A 13,618-nucleotide genomic window follows, 5' to 3' on the forward strand; every position below is an offset into this window, starting at 1 on the left:
TGGGCTCTTTGCTCTTTCTCTAAACATCGGCGAGTCTTGATGAGGACCTCCCGGCCATCAAAAGACTGGTATTTGGGAGTCCAAATTCTCAACACCACCACAGGCGACTTTTGCAAGGTAGCACTAGATTACATCTCATTTTTCTGCGAACATTCTGGTATACATCTTGCCAAAGTTTATTTCTGGGTCGTGGAGCTGTTCGTTGTGACAATAGAGGGACCTGCACAGTTTGACTCAATTTAGCATACGGCAAGGTAGAAGCATAATTCTGTAGACTTGTTAGTATTGCTATTCAGAATGCCATCTCCAAGAGACTTGATGCACATTCGAACAAGACATAAGATGTAGATTGCGAAACGGAGCTTTGAAGATTGAAGAATGCTTGACACTGCTATCTATAGGGGTATAGTAATGATGGTAATGCTGAACTTTTGCGGCCAGCCAACAAGAAAAAGAAAAAGCAGTACAAAGACCAACAAGTAAACAAAGCATACAAAAGTCTATATATATGGGACTTTTTCCAAGAAAGAGGTTATTACAAGAATACACACTCAGACATAATAGACAATTTCTGTCTTTTCCCACCAAAAGAATGTTATACAGAAGTGAAGAACAAAAAAGAGCTTAGGGCTTGGAGAGCTGCTCTTTGCGGAAGAAGGCGAAGAAACCGACACAGACTGCGAGTTGGAAGAGCAGGCAGATCCAGAAATCGGCGCTTGCGAGACCGGCTTGCCAGTTGACTGAGAAGTCAGGGAACACATCGCCAGGGCCTGTGGCGTCAGGAGCTGTGGCTCTTGACAAGATTGTGGCGACGGAACCGATGACTTGAGCGGCAACAAGAGTAAAGGTGATGTGGAAGCGGGTCAAGGTTTGCAGCAAAATCATGCCGAAACCGATGCCTTGAACGGAGTCGAGTACGCCGAGCCAGAGCCATAGCCCACGACCAAGGAGTGCTGAGGCTACGGGACTGCCAGCCCATGGTAAGTACATGCCGATGTTGCTGCAACTCCACAGGATCTGGCACCATCTGGGTGCGCCCAAACCAATGGCAAAGATAGGTATGTACCAAGAGTGTGTGGTACTTAGTTGCGAGAACCACCATAGCAGCAAAGCCCAAATAATGACGAAGAAGAGCAAGATCAAGAGGAAGACAGCCCAGCCGGGTGCGTGCTTGGAGCTCCAAAGGTACTTCCAGTTGCGACCGTAGATGGAAGCGAGGAAGTAGTTCTGGATAAATACTGCAACGAAGAACCAGACGATAATCTTACGTCTCATCACGGCGGTGTAGAAGGAGGGCACTGCACCAGGTGCTTGACGGTAGAATGCAGGTAAGCCAAGCCAAAGAAGGATACCAACAGCCCAGAGGAACACGGCAATCGGCACACCAATGGCTGTCATCGTAGATCCATAAGTAACCAAAGTCGCTGCGCCTTTACCGTTATCGCTGAGTGCAGAGAGCTTGTCACCCCAGAACCATAGACCAACGATATAAAGCTGTTGAGTTCCTTGAATCATGCAAGCACGGAAGCCCCAGGTCTTGACAGGTGCCGATCCGGTGCTACCAAAGTTCTGTGCAAAGAAGAACGAACCTGCAGCACTAGCAAACGAGTAGAATCCGGTAGCGACGTTTTGCACCCAGCCACGTCCAGAGGAAGTAGCTGCATAAGGAGCCATGCCCAACAGGAAGAAGGCAAAGCCATAGAAGAACCAGGGAAGCGCAATAGTGTAGATCAAGGCAAAACGACGGAAAACAAACCACCACACCAGCGAAGCAGCTAGGTAGATGCAAGCAACAACGTACAGCTTGCTTGCAGTCTCACCAATCTCGCCGGTAAGCAGGGTGATCTGGTAACTGTTCGCAGCAATGATCTGACCGAGTGCAAGGAAGAAAGAGTAGATGGGCCAGTCACCAATCTTGTACATCATGAAGCGGCGGATACCAGTAGGAGCTTGGTAATCTTGGGGCAGCAAGAATTGGTCGGCGGTCTCCTTCTCGGGATCGATGTTGTTGCTGTCGAATTGACCAGTAGGTGAGTTGGCGCGAGTGGCCGCAGGGGTCTCCCTAGCCATCTTGACATCGTGCATACGGTTGAACCATTGCTTTTCAGACTTCTCAAGATATTCCTCAATGCACAAGGCAGATTCTGAGTTCTTTCCATTGAGGTCTTCAAGCTTGCGCTGGAAAGTGCGGTAATACAAGCCAGTGCTGTCAGTGAAGAATGGAAGTAAATCTTGAGGTGTCTTGTCCTCCTTCTGCTCGATAACCTTATCGACAGTCAGAGTAGATTCAGCGTTTGCTGATCGGCCCAGAGAGGAAGGGAAAGGCAGGAACGGTGATGAGGCAGAGGGGCTAGCAAGTCCAGGAGTCGCGGCGGGTGAGAAGTTGTAGGGGGTGTTAGCACCAAATGGATCTTGACTCAAGAAGGGGAAACCGGATCGAGCCTCCTCTTGGGCTTGTTCTCTAGCCTGCTGTGCATCTTCTCTCGAGATGGCCACTTCCTCGTCTTCGATTCTTGAAAGGCGGTTCCTGTTCTGAGTTGCTTCAGCTGAGTTTCTGCGCGAGAGAGCAGGGCGAGAGCCAGAGAAACTGCGAGCCCTGGTTTGAACGTGGCCTGGACCTGCTCGAGTGCCGAGAGACAGCGAGTTGTTACGAGAGATTGTTGGTGAAGACTCTGCAGTGTCTCGTGCACGAGTAGGAGAAGAAGGTCTGCTGGGGTTGGGTGTGCCCCTGCCCCATGGTGTAGTAGCGCCAGGAGTGGTCCACCCACTAGGGGTCATCCATCCAGGCAAGTTAGGAGTATTGTAGCCACTGCCCCAGGGAGTTGTGGCAACAGAGATGCCACCATTACGCTGTTTCCTCTCAGCACGCTTATTATGAATCTTGATAGACTTCGACTGCAGTATCTCGAGGTCCTCCTTCCACTGGGCAACAGGGAAGCGCTGCACGCTACTTCTAGCACGCATAAGGGCTCTCGTCTCGTACTTCGACTTCAAAGCGCCATCGATAGCCATTTTGAACTGATGCATCTGGTGTTTGGTGGTCTGAGACTCGATCGTGTACCACCAACCAGGCATCTGTCCAAGACCGCCAACACGCGAACCAACACCAAGAGCACCCTTGCGTCCAAATTCGACAGCGACTAAACCGAAAGGCTCATCCCTCGAAGGAATCAGGGCAAATTCTGCGCCAGAGAAGATGAAGGGTGGAAGGGCAGTGAATTCGGGTTTGGAATAGACACGACCAGGATACTTCTTCATCATGACTTCGAGCTTGAGAGCCGCAAATTTGCCGTATAGATCGATACAGGGGCCGACACAGAGCAGCTGGACGTTGGGGTTCTTCTCGAGGATAGCAGGGAAGACGTCAGCAATCAGGTCGATACCCTTTTGCATACTCCAGCGACCGACGAAGACAAACAAGTCAGCATCGGGCTTGACTTCAAGGCCAGCCCATTCCTGAGCTTGGCGTCGGAGACCTGCTCTGGTGGACTCATAGACCTCATCGATGACGGCGTCCTTGGGGTTGGCGAGCTTCTTGTCCCATGCCGCAACATCCGAGGGGTCAGGGTTGGGCAAGGCACCAATGTTGCTGAGCCCCCAGAAAATAGGATAGCGAGCCCACGAGCGTTTACCGTACTTCTTACTGACACCAACAGCACCGAAACCCTTCTGGTGAATACGAAGAAGACTCGCGCCAGCATGCAACAGATTGAAAATTTCACCAAATTGCACATATTTGGCGACCACAGACTCGGAGAGGTTGTAGACGGAACACACCTCAGCTCTCTCCTTTGCGTTTCTCATCGGCCAAAGACCTTGGAACTCGGCGTTGTGAAGTGAAAGACACACCGGAATAGTCTGGGGCAGGAGGTACAAAGGGGCGATAGTGCCGTGGTAGTCGTTGATGTGGTAGAGATCGATAGGGAAGCGACGACACGCCTCAGCAATACACTGATTCCAGGCAGAGTAGTAAATGGCAGAGTCGAGATCGTCCATACGAGCAGGGTAGGGCTCCTTTGCTGATTGCTTCCTGAAAACAGGGGCGTCAAGGAGCATGTAGGTGATGTTTTCGAGCTTATGATACTGAACTTGGACTTCATAGACCTTGCCGAGGATGGTGACATCGACTGACTCACCAGGGGTATCAACAGGGTAGTCGATACCACCAACACAGGGTACTACCCAGATCAGATCCTGGTGTTGAAGGTTCTTTCCCATAAGTTGGGCCATCACTCCTAGACCTCCGATTTTGATCTTGATATTCCAGTCCGAGATATCGTATTCCATTGTACCGATGAGGACAGTTCTGCGCTTGACCATGGCGCCAGCAGTTACAATGCCGCCATTGTCCACAACGACATCACCTACAGTCTCGGAGCTGGATGATACGACTGTATCCTTCTCGTTCAGCACCTCGCTCTTGCTGAACTTGTTTCTGATAGCAACAGGGATGATTGACTTGGGATCAGCCAAGCCGATTTGGTTGAACTTTACTCCATAGAAGGCTTTGCGATAAGCCCAGATACCAATGAAGGCCGTGACAGGGGGTATGACTGCCAGCATGATGAATAGAGCCAACTGTCTCCAGCGATTTCCAACAGGGATGAGCACGTAGCGGAAGGAGGCATCACTGAAGTGGATGCGCCATGCCAGGAAGGGTGATTCAGGTCCATGATTGGTAATGTTAACAACCGACATCTCAAGAGAGGTTGGACCAATGCGGTCAAGCACAGTGTCGTTGTCAATATCGCCAAACGCAGCGGAGACATCTGGTACACCGTCTTCAGTCATGCCCCAGACATTGAGCTGAAACTGGGAGGGCCACTCGGTCATAAAGTCGTACTGCCAAGTGCTGTTTCCGACAAGTTTCATCTTGTTATCGAGACCAGAGTCGTAGCCGTACTGGTTGAATGAGCCATGGATGAAGAAGTGTGGGAAACGACGCATATGCTCTGAAGAACCGTAAACATCACCCTCCTGGATATGATCGCTGCTGCCTGCTGCTTTAGACCAGTACTGGACCTTGACGTGGTCGCCAGTCCACTTTTGTCTCTTGGTACCTGCCCAGGTCTGTTTGTCTAGTGTGCTGTTGCCGCCATGGTAGTCCATCCAATCGGACCATTCCGCGCCCCAAGTAAGAGAGTATCGCCACTTGTCAGCACCTGGAGCCCTGTGCTGAACGTAGAAAGCATCTTCATGGGTACCAGACGTCTCAGATGCACGCTTTGTGACTCCATTACCACTGAAAAGCAGTGTCGAGCTGTAATTTGCCTTGAAGGGGAAGACCATTGGATTGTCGATCTGACCGATGCGGAACATCAGATGGTCCCTGGAACCAGTGAAGCTGTTCTTGCTAGCAGAAGAGGCGTTGTTAACGGTGATTGTGTGAATGCCATTACCGATGTTTGTGATGTTGGTACGGTATCTCCAGAATGAGGGCACTGCACCATAGAATAGAGGCTCGTCTAGGAGGTCGGTAGTCAGGCAATCAACACTGTCGGTGTCAATGACCGCGACAGACCCATCGCCTGTAGTGGATGTGATGTTGATTGACTGGCGTACAGAGTCACAATCCATTTCTCCTGAGAAGCGAAGTTCCAGGGTCAAAGTCTCCTTGTCCTCGTTGCTTACCATGATACGCGAGTCATGGCCGATGAAGGTATCATTGAGTATCATCTTGGTCAGCGAAGGAGATGGCGCCTCCCAAACGTCCTTAGGCACAAAGGCTGCGTAACCGTACTTGGTCATATTGAGCCATGGCAGACAACCATTGTACTCGTTGGAGCCGTTGAAGTGGAGCTTCTCTGTAGAAGGCTCAAGAGTTCTCTCGTCGAAAGGGTAATACAAGTTCTTGACCGTGGTACCTGCATCGTAGGGCGAGATGATGGCTTGTCCGCTGGTACTGCTGCAGTCAAATGTATAGTTCCTAGAGCCGTTGTAGTTGCTGTAGACCAGCCAGACAGGCTGGTTACCATAGCCGCCAGCATCTGATAGATCCTGTGCGCCTTCTAGTTCTCCGCGGTAGACACTCCAGATACCTGTTTCGGTCGGAACTCCAAAGGAACCATTCAGATAGTAGTCGAAAGTCTGGTTGGACAGTTGACGAACGTCGAAGCCGTCGTTCAACACCGGGTATCTCCTTCTCATCTCATGTCCCGACTTGAGGTAGTTGTACATGGGATGGGTAGGATCGCGGTGGTCCAATGACACGGAATCATCTTGACAGCCAACAAGCGAACTGTTTACAGGGAAGTTGCTCAGGTTCTCATCGCCGACCTTGTAGCAGCCATGCATCTGCCAGGCTTGGGCCGAACTCATAGCTTGTCTACCGTAGATGTAGTTGGCGGCAGTGTTGTCGAGAACATAGAACAGTTGCTCTTCACCCCAAGAGACCATAGTAATACCAGGGACCAGGAGTGTGTTGACGAATGACCCCAAGACCTGTCTCTCAGTACCGTTGATGAGACCAGGCCATCTTAGGACGTCCTGATTAGAAACGCCGTACATATGGCGTGGGTCAAACTTGCCATTGTTTGCGTTGACAAAGTCATTTGTTTGAACCATAACGTGCCAGGCGTCCACAAAGTTCACAGGGCCATCAGCTGCAGCCAAAAGATCACCGTCAAGCCCCAGGAATCTCATTAGACCACGGTAGATTGTGTAGTGGAAGGCACCGGCATCCAGAGCCTGGTGTTGATCATCACGGATATAAGTCGAGTTCGTAGTTGCCGCTTCGGTGATGTTCTCAACGGCCATTCCTGGCTCTTTACCGCGTCCCAAATAGATGGCACCGTTGGCGTTTCCGTTGACAATCTCTCCAGGAATAAAGAAGTTGTACTTTCCAAGACTTGATGCACATTCGCGCATGGCATGGGAGAAGTTGCCTTGGCCGTCGACAGTAACTTGCATGGCCTTGTCTATACGGAAACCATCGAAGTCGAGGGCTTCGAGCATCATACACATGAAGTGTTGGAGCTTGGTCTGAACAGAGGGCCGCCAGTCTCTCAGACGATCTTGGACGCCGTTGAATTTCGACAGTTGCTTTTGCCATTCTGGGTACTGACCAAAGGCACCGACATCGCCATATTGATCGAACTCACTGTCCATACACCCAACCATCTTTGTGATATTACCATCCTCAATACGGTTACCGCCCTGGTCCCAGAAGCGAGGGTATTCGTATGGGCATTCAGCATGCCATTCGTTCTTGAACTCCCAGTCTGAGTAACGTTGACTTGATTTCCAGACGGCAGTGTGCTCTTTGAACGACCAGGGTGTACTGCTGTTGAAGTAGCCTTCGAAGGCGATAACGTCGCTCATGGTTGCCATAGTGTTGTCAACCAGGACATACATGCCACGCGAGTGAATGTCGTTGATCAGCTCTCTCCATTGGGCGATAGTACCGAAATGTTTGTCAATAAGGGTATGGTCCTACAATCTAGTTAGTTCAGAGCTAGGGTCGATTAAATGTTGGCAATGAGCATACCAGAGGACTGTAGCTGTCTGATTCCCAAGGGAAGTTGTACAAGAGACTTCCGGCTAGGTAGATGCCTTTGATGCCCATTCCCTGAAGATAGTCAAGAGAATCGCGTACACCATCAGTGTCGCCACCATGACGAAGTTGGGTACCATAGATATCATGTTCCCAAGCAGTGCCGTTGCTAAATAGCTGTCAGCTCTAGTGATATGTCTCAGCCATGTGCTAGGCCTATCTCTCCCCCTAAGCCACAGGACAATATGGTACTATCGCAATGCAGCATGCTTTCAAAATAATGGTCGATGACCATTGAGAGCGGTGCAACTACAACCTCTCTCTGGACATGATTCCGACTAGTAAACAATTCTGCATTGTGATAGCTGTCCGGAGATAGAGGATCGGACATGGGGATGGGGATGGGGATAAAATGCGTGTGGTAAAGGGACCTCGAACTCACATGTTATCGTTGCTCGGGTCTCCGTTCACAAATCGGTCCATGAAGAAACTGTAGAAGGGGAACCGCCAGTTATCCGGAGAAGGATGGTATGTGTGATTCTCGTAGATGGTGGAGTAGTCCATTGGATCTACTGCCTCCTGGTTCATATTCAGGTTCCAGTCGACATATCTCTCATCGTAGCGAAGAGCCTGGGCCCCAAAGGCGCTCAGCGCCAATGACATCAACCACTGGCCATGCATTGTGTAGTCGTAGGGTCGTCAGAGGCAATATAGAAAACAAATATCCAGCGCCACAAAGGCGGATTGGCGATAGGCAGATGTATGCTTCCTAAACGTCAAACATAAATGTCGAGCTATATGAGCGAGTGTAAAGAGCAGGATTCCTGAAGAAATGTTAAGACACGCTCCGCAAAGAAAAGGCAGAAATCTAGTGTTTATGTAGCACAAGAAAGCGTAGAAGGCAAGGATCCGGGAAAGAATATGCGGAGAGTGCAGCAAGTGGGTCCAACAAGCCGTCAATCAAGGTTGGCTGTAGAACAGGAAAGGAATCGATATACAAAGAAGGGATGTATCCGGATGTTGGGCCTCCAGAGACTCGGTCGAGTTTAGTCAAGAACTCAGAATCAACAGCAAAGGCCGCCGACGATGGGGAAGTACAGCAGCTTATCTTGATTCGCTCAGGTTCATCGGTGATAACTAAGGCGGCAAACGAGCAAGGTCTCTGCACGGTGCGGCGAGCATGGTTCAACGAACTGATACACTGACCATCAATGATGCATTTGACCACAGGCCATTGCAGGGGTTGAGATGGCAGTAGTAGGATGATCGCCGGACAGTGCAGCGGGACAGTCCGTCGGTTACTTTCAACATGTCTCTTTTTAGGGCCTGGCTGCAAGTGATTATTTTCAATCAGAGCCATGGTAACAGCCAAACGACTCAGGCTTCGCAGCGCGCATCCGATGCGCCACGCCGCAGTGTGTGCCTACAGGGAGTGTCACCCCTCATAAGGGATTAACGTTTCATGTTACCTCTGAGCTGCAAAACGGCCGAGGAAGAGGCGGTCGTGCTTTGGCAAGCTGCAAGAGAGACAAAAGGTCTCTGCAACAAAGAGTGGGAACGTCCTGTATCGATACCTTGGCAAAGCTTTGCAGACAGGACCGTTGGGTTAACAAGCCTGTTGACTGCCCGTGCATCTGCACCATGCAGCAAGGCATCATGAGCTCTTCTTCTTGTCCGCAACCCATTTCCGATGACAAAAAGTCTCCATCTCGACCGGCCAAAAAGCTTGGGCTTCGCTCTCGATGTGCGTACGTTAATCGCAGTGCTATGACTGGTCATTGACCGCTCGATAGCGGTATCGATTGATTGAGGTTCATGAGGCAAGACTGCAGATCCTAGTTAACCTTTCTCTTGTCTTGCATGCGCAGATGGCTGCAATCTCAACTCCGAATGTACTCGAGCAATGGCTGTCTCTTATTACAATGGCAGAAGACATCTAGCTGCTGACTCCTTCCGATGCTGCAACCTGTGCTTCTCGAAAAGGACATCGCAACCAGGAAAGTCACGGCAGTTTTTCCTTGCAATCAATCTATGCTCTCTTGCGATGCGACACGTCGTAAGCAGGTACGTTTCAAGTTACCGCTGCGGGTCCCACCGCAGAAGTCTATCTTGGCACCACAGGGAGGGCTAGCATCATGGTTGTTTGACTTTTGTTGCCAGGCTTCCGAGCCGTCGGGTGCGGTACATGAAGATTCGACGTTGAACTTTCACGTTCCTGCATTGTCGGTGCCGCCACGCCGCCCGCCACGTCAAGCCTCAGATGTGTGTGAACGGCAATTCTATTTCAACGACATTTCTTTTGACCAGGGAAAGCCGCGTCGCTCTTGCAGTGTCTCCATCAATCGTCATCATGCCTATACTTCTCGGCCGCCTTAGAAGAGATTTCGCTCAACTGTTGAAGAATTACCATGACGATTGCAAATCCACTTTGCCGGAATGACAGATTACCGGAGGACTGGTATCAGATCCCTATCCACTCGCAGTCCTGCCAAGACTTTGCGAAACAGTGGCTTTGACAGACATATTTGACAAGAGAACCACAGCAACAAAAGGCTCGAATCCTTGCCGAGCGGGTGTGACCTGAGCATGTTGTCCAAGTCTCAGATCCATATCATCGTAGTTGAGCTCACTACCTCTTGTGCCTTATTGCTTCTGTCACGTACTCACGGCAGGAATTGCGCGGCTGCATAATCACAGCGATAAGATGATCTCCGTCCGAATCGCATTGGGCCTCGGTCAAACTCACGAACTCAGCCATGTTCGCATAGCGCCGGCCTTTGATAGAGCCCAATGCCTCATAAGCCTTCCTGTTGACCATGACCGAGTAGCTGTGGTATTTTGCGTTGATGTTTAGCTAACAAGCGGCGGAGGCAGCACAGACAAAATAGCTCAAATTCGGACGACCTAATCTGTCGTGCTGCCGATCCAAATCCACAATTGCACCAAGCTGGTGCTGTGTCGTCCTGGTCGAATCTAAACTCACGAACGCACCGAAATTATTTGTCGCTGTACCAACAATATCAGGCAAGTAATTATCATAAAGAACGTGGTTGCACTTACACAACTTCTTGGAAATCTACCATCTCGAGTTGAGCTGTGGTTCTTAATTGACTTGCAGATCGCATATGCACGCTCCTCCCCAACTCTTACCTTTCGAGAGATGTCTCGGGTATCGGGTCGACCATCGTTCATTCCGACAAACGACTCGAGGGTTATCCCTGCTGAATCTGGTGTTGGACAATAGTCCCCCTGCGTTGCGGTCTCGACACTACGATCAGTAAGGTCATAGTTGCCGATATGGCGCTTGGTTGACGCCTGACTACAGCTCGACACCTTGGAGCTCAACAGTTGTCTTGGTAGTTTTTCCGCGATTCATGGAGTCTAATTGCATATACAAATGAGGCACAACCCCGGGCCTTCAATCTTCACACATATCAAGCTATTGTTTGCAGAAGCCTAATAAGCTATTCAGCTCTGCCTAGAGCACTCTGTGGTGGGACCACAACACATCCGAATGGTCTCGACGCAAAGCCAATGAATCTGGTGTTGTGCTGATCGCGGATCAGCGTCTACGAGCTTCTGCAAGTCTTGAACTAATATCAGTAGCGTTTGTCGAATACGGTCAGTGGAACATTCGGTGTGGTTTCTGACGATGGTTCGCGACCTAGCTGCTAACCCAGGTTGATTGAGATCATCCCTCTAGCACCTCTATAGTTGTTCTCACAACTCAGCTACTAAGATGGACAGTACGGTCGTGGACCAGACCAGAGCGCCCCTCCTCAGTAGAGAGCTGGTGAGCACTTCTGATCTGCATGATATTGGCCTGTCGGAATGAACTTTTCAAGCAGTGCATACTACAGGCTATAACTGATATCAGCATGTTCTCGGAGCATCTTCCGCCTATAAGCAGATATCTTGCAACATCACGTTATACAATACACCATGCTGGAGATCCTCGATCGAGCACGTTATTGGCATGTCTCACCCTCAAGACTCCATCTCCACTGTGTACATCTGTGCGAAGATCCGATCGCACTTCTGGCCACAACTGAATTACAAATGTTGAGAACGACCGGAGTCATTGAGATGCAAAGAACGTGAAATCCACCGCTTTTTCTCTGAGGAATCTAGCCAAAACTAGTAGAACTGTGCTGAAACATAATGTCGGTGTGCAAGCTATGTTCTCTTTTACGCTGTCGGGGTGAGCAGCTGCCTCAGTACTGCATGGCAGTCTCCCTTCGAAGCTCTTAGACACATGCGTCCGCATGCAGAACAGAGTGAAGAAGAAGGTAGCAGGATCTCCCAGCCGAAGCATCAGTGTGACCTATTGATGGGGAAGAAAAGAAGAGAAGCGGCAGCCGTTCAAAGTCTTATGTTTCGTGTTGCGGCCTTCGAAGCTCTTGTTTACTAGTCTTACACTACGGACAGAATGATTGCAGCGTCTCTCTCCCGTGAACGCATTTTCTGACATGATGTGTCCAAATCGCAATGCCAAGTAAATACTGACAGGCCTGCATCGGTCTCTCAAGCTTTTTGAGGTAGGTTGGTAATCGGTGGTGGCCTGAAACGGATTTCCGGGAAGTTGCGGGTCAGCCAAAAGACGATGACACCTCCAGTGCGCCATCATCAATCAATCGACATATTAAACATCGAAAACCTGCCACGAGAGTTCCACCTTAAGAAAACACAGGGCACCGCTTCGCTCCGGCACTCTTTTTCTATTTTATCGGGATCCTTGTCTGCTTATCAAACACAGCCACAGCTAAAGATTGAATGCGTGGCAGGTCGGGATCGCCATTTCTGTCACGTTCAGCGACAAGGCAGGAGCAAAGCTGCCGAAGATGATCGCTGGCACTTGTGTTGAGTGGCTGAAAAGTTCCGGCTTGTTATACAGAAGCGCCCAGAGATCTGGTGCATGTTTATCTCGAAACATGTAGCCACCAAACTTCCAGGCGTCCTGGTCCACCGTGCAGATTTCGCTTCTGTACTGTATATCAATCAATGCGGCTCTTAGTCGAGTCACAGAATTTCATGCGAGCCTCCTTCATAAGTCAGTATACTTCTGTACTCCCCTGCAGCGGCTCTCTGCGGAACGGGAACCCTCTTTCTTGCCAAACCTACCTGCAATATCGCTCTGAAGGTTCAGACCCCTTCATCTCGGTTTGTGATTCTGTGACTGCCAAGCACTGAACTGTCGATATCAGAAGCATGTTGGGTCAAAAAGCAAAGGCAGATCTAGCGAGGTGTGTAGACTCCAATCATCAGATTGCTGTTGGTTATCTCTCGAGCATGTAGAAGCACCGGAATCACCGGATATTTCTCCGCTAGGACCGCTACTGATGTGCCTCTCTCGCATCGCTTGTACCTGCTATCGGAGTCTAGATTAGGGGTGAGTCGCTAGCTGGTGATCACTACGGAGAAGATATCGCTCCAGCATCTCACCAGACTTCGTCGTGTCGAACACTAACACTTTCATTGGAGCGCATTCAGATACGAGACAAGAACTGATTTGGTAGGCATGCTGCATTCGATGGCTAGGCTATCAACCTTCTTTTCGCTCTTGGTAATGCCTCTCATTTGCTGCAATCCTTGTAGAGGTAGGTGTGAGAAGCAATCGCTAAGCCTCAGATGCGACCATCACCCCTCATGCGAGTTGCCTGTCAATCCACTGCTTAGTCTCGAGCATAAATTTCTCCCTCACGTCAATTGCAGCTCTAATCACGCCAGCATATGACTGGTCCGCCTCGGCTCAATTGATAGGGCATTGTATACCCTTCGATTCGCGTATACTTACTGCAGCTCAACGACCAGACCGAGGCTCGCAGTCCGGGCGAGATACGACAATCCATGGCTCGTCGACGATCTTGTCCAAATGCCACAATCTCAAGAGAACAATGGCGCAAAAAGCATCTCTGTCCGTAGACAGGCAGGGTCGCAAGGGTGCTGGGACCTTCTTTCTCTCATCCAACATGCTCTAAATCATATCAGCGACGTCAAGTCCTGAACGAGAACCTTGGGTCGCAAGTTCGAGCTGCATACCTATGACATCGACGACCTTCCCCTAGGTGTCTTCCTCGCCGAACACTTGGACCCTCGGTTTGTCCTTGTCACCAACATACATGGTCG

At 50.1% G+C, this 13,618-nt stretch overlaps 1 protein-coding gene across 1 annotated transcript; it reads right to left on the reverse strand.

The window, feature by feature from the left end:
• Window positions 1-624: 624 nt before the first annotated feature.
• M437DRAFT_38427 (uncharacterized protein) lies at window positions 625-8,173 on the reverse strand (the record flags this gene model as incomplete). The annotated part of the gene is made up of 5 exons (XM_041019834.1): window positions 625-2,297; window positions 2,433-4,311; window positions 4,414-7,431; window positions 7,487-7,661; window positions 7,935-8,173. 5 exons carry the CDS (start codon window positions 8,171-8,173, stop codon window positions 625-627), a joined length of 6,984 nt encoding a protein of 2,327 aa, XP_040884610.1.
• Between the last annotated feature and the right edge of the window lie 5,445 nt (window positions 8,174-13,618).

The sequence above is a fragment of the Aureobasidium melanogenum genome (assembly GCF_000721775.1).
Source record: "Aureobasidium melanogenum CBS 110374 unplaced genomic scaffold scaffold_1, whole genome shotgun sequence".
Classification (NCBI taxonomy): Eukaryota; Fungi; Ascomycota; class Dothideomycetes; order Dothideales; family Saccotheciaceae; genus Aureobasidium; species Aureobasidium melanogenum.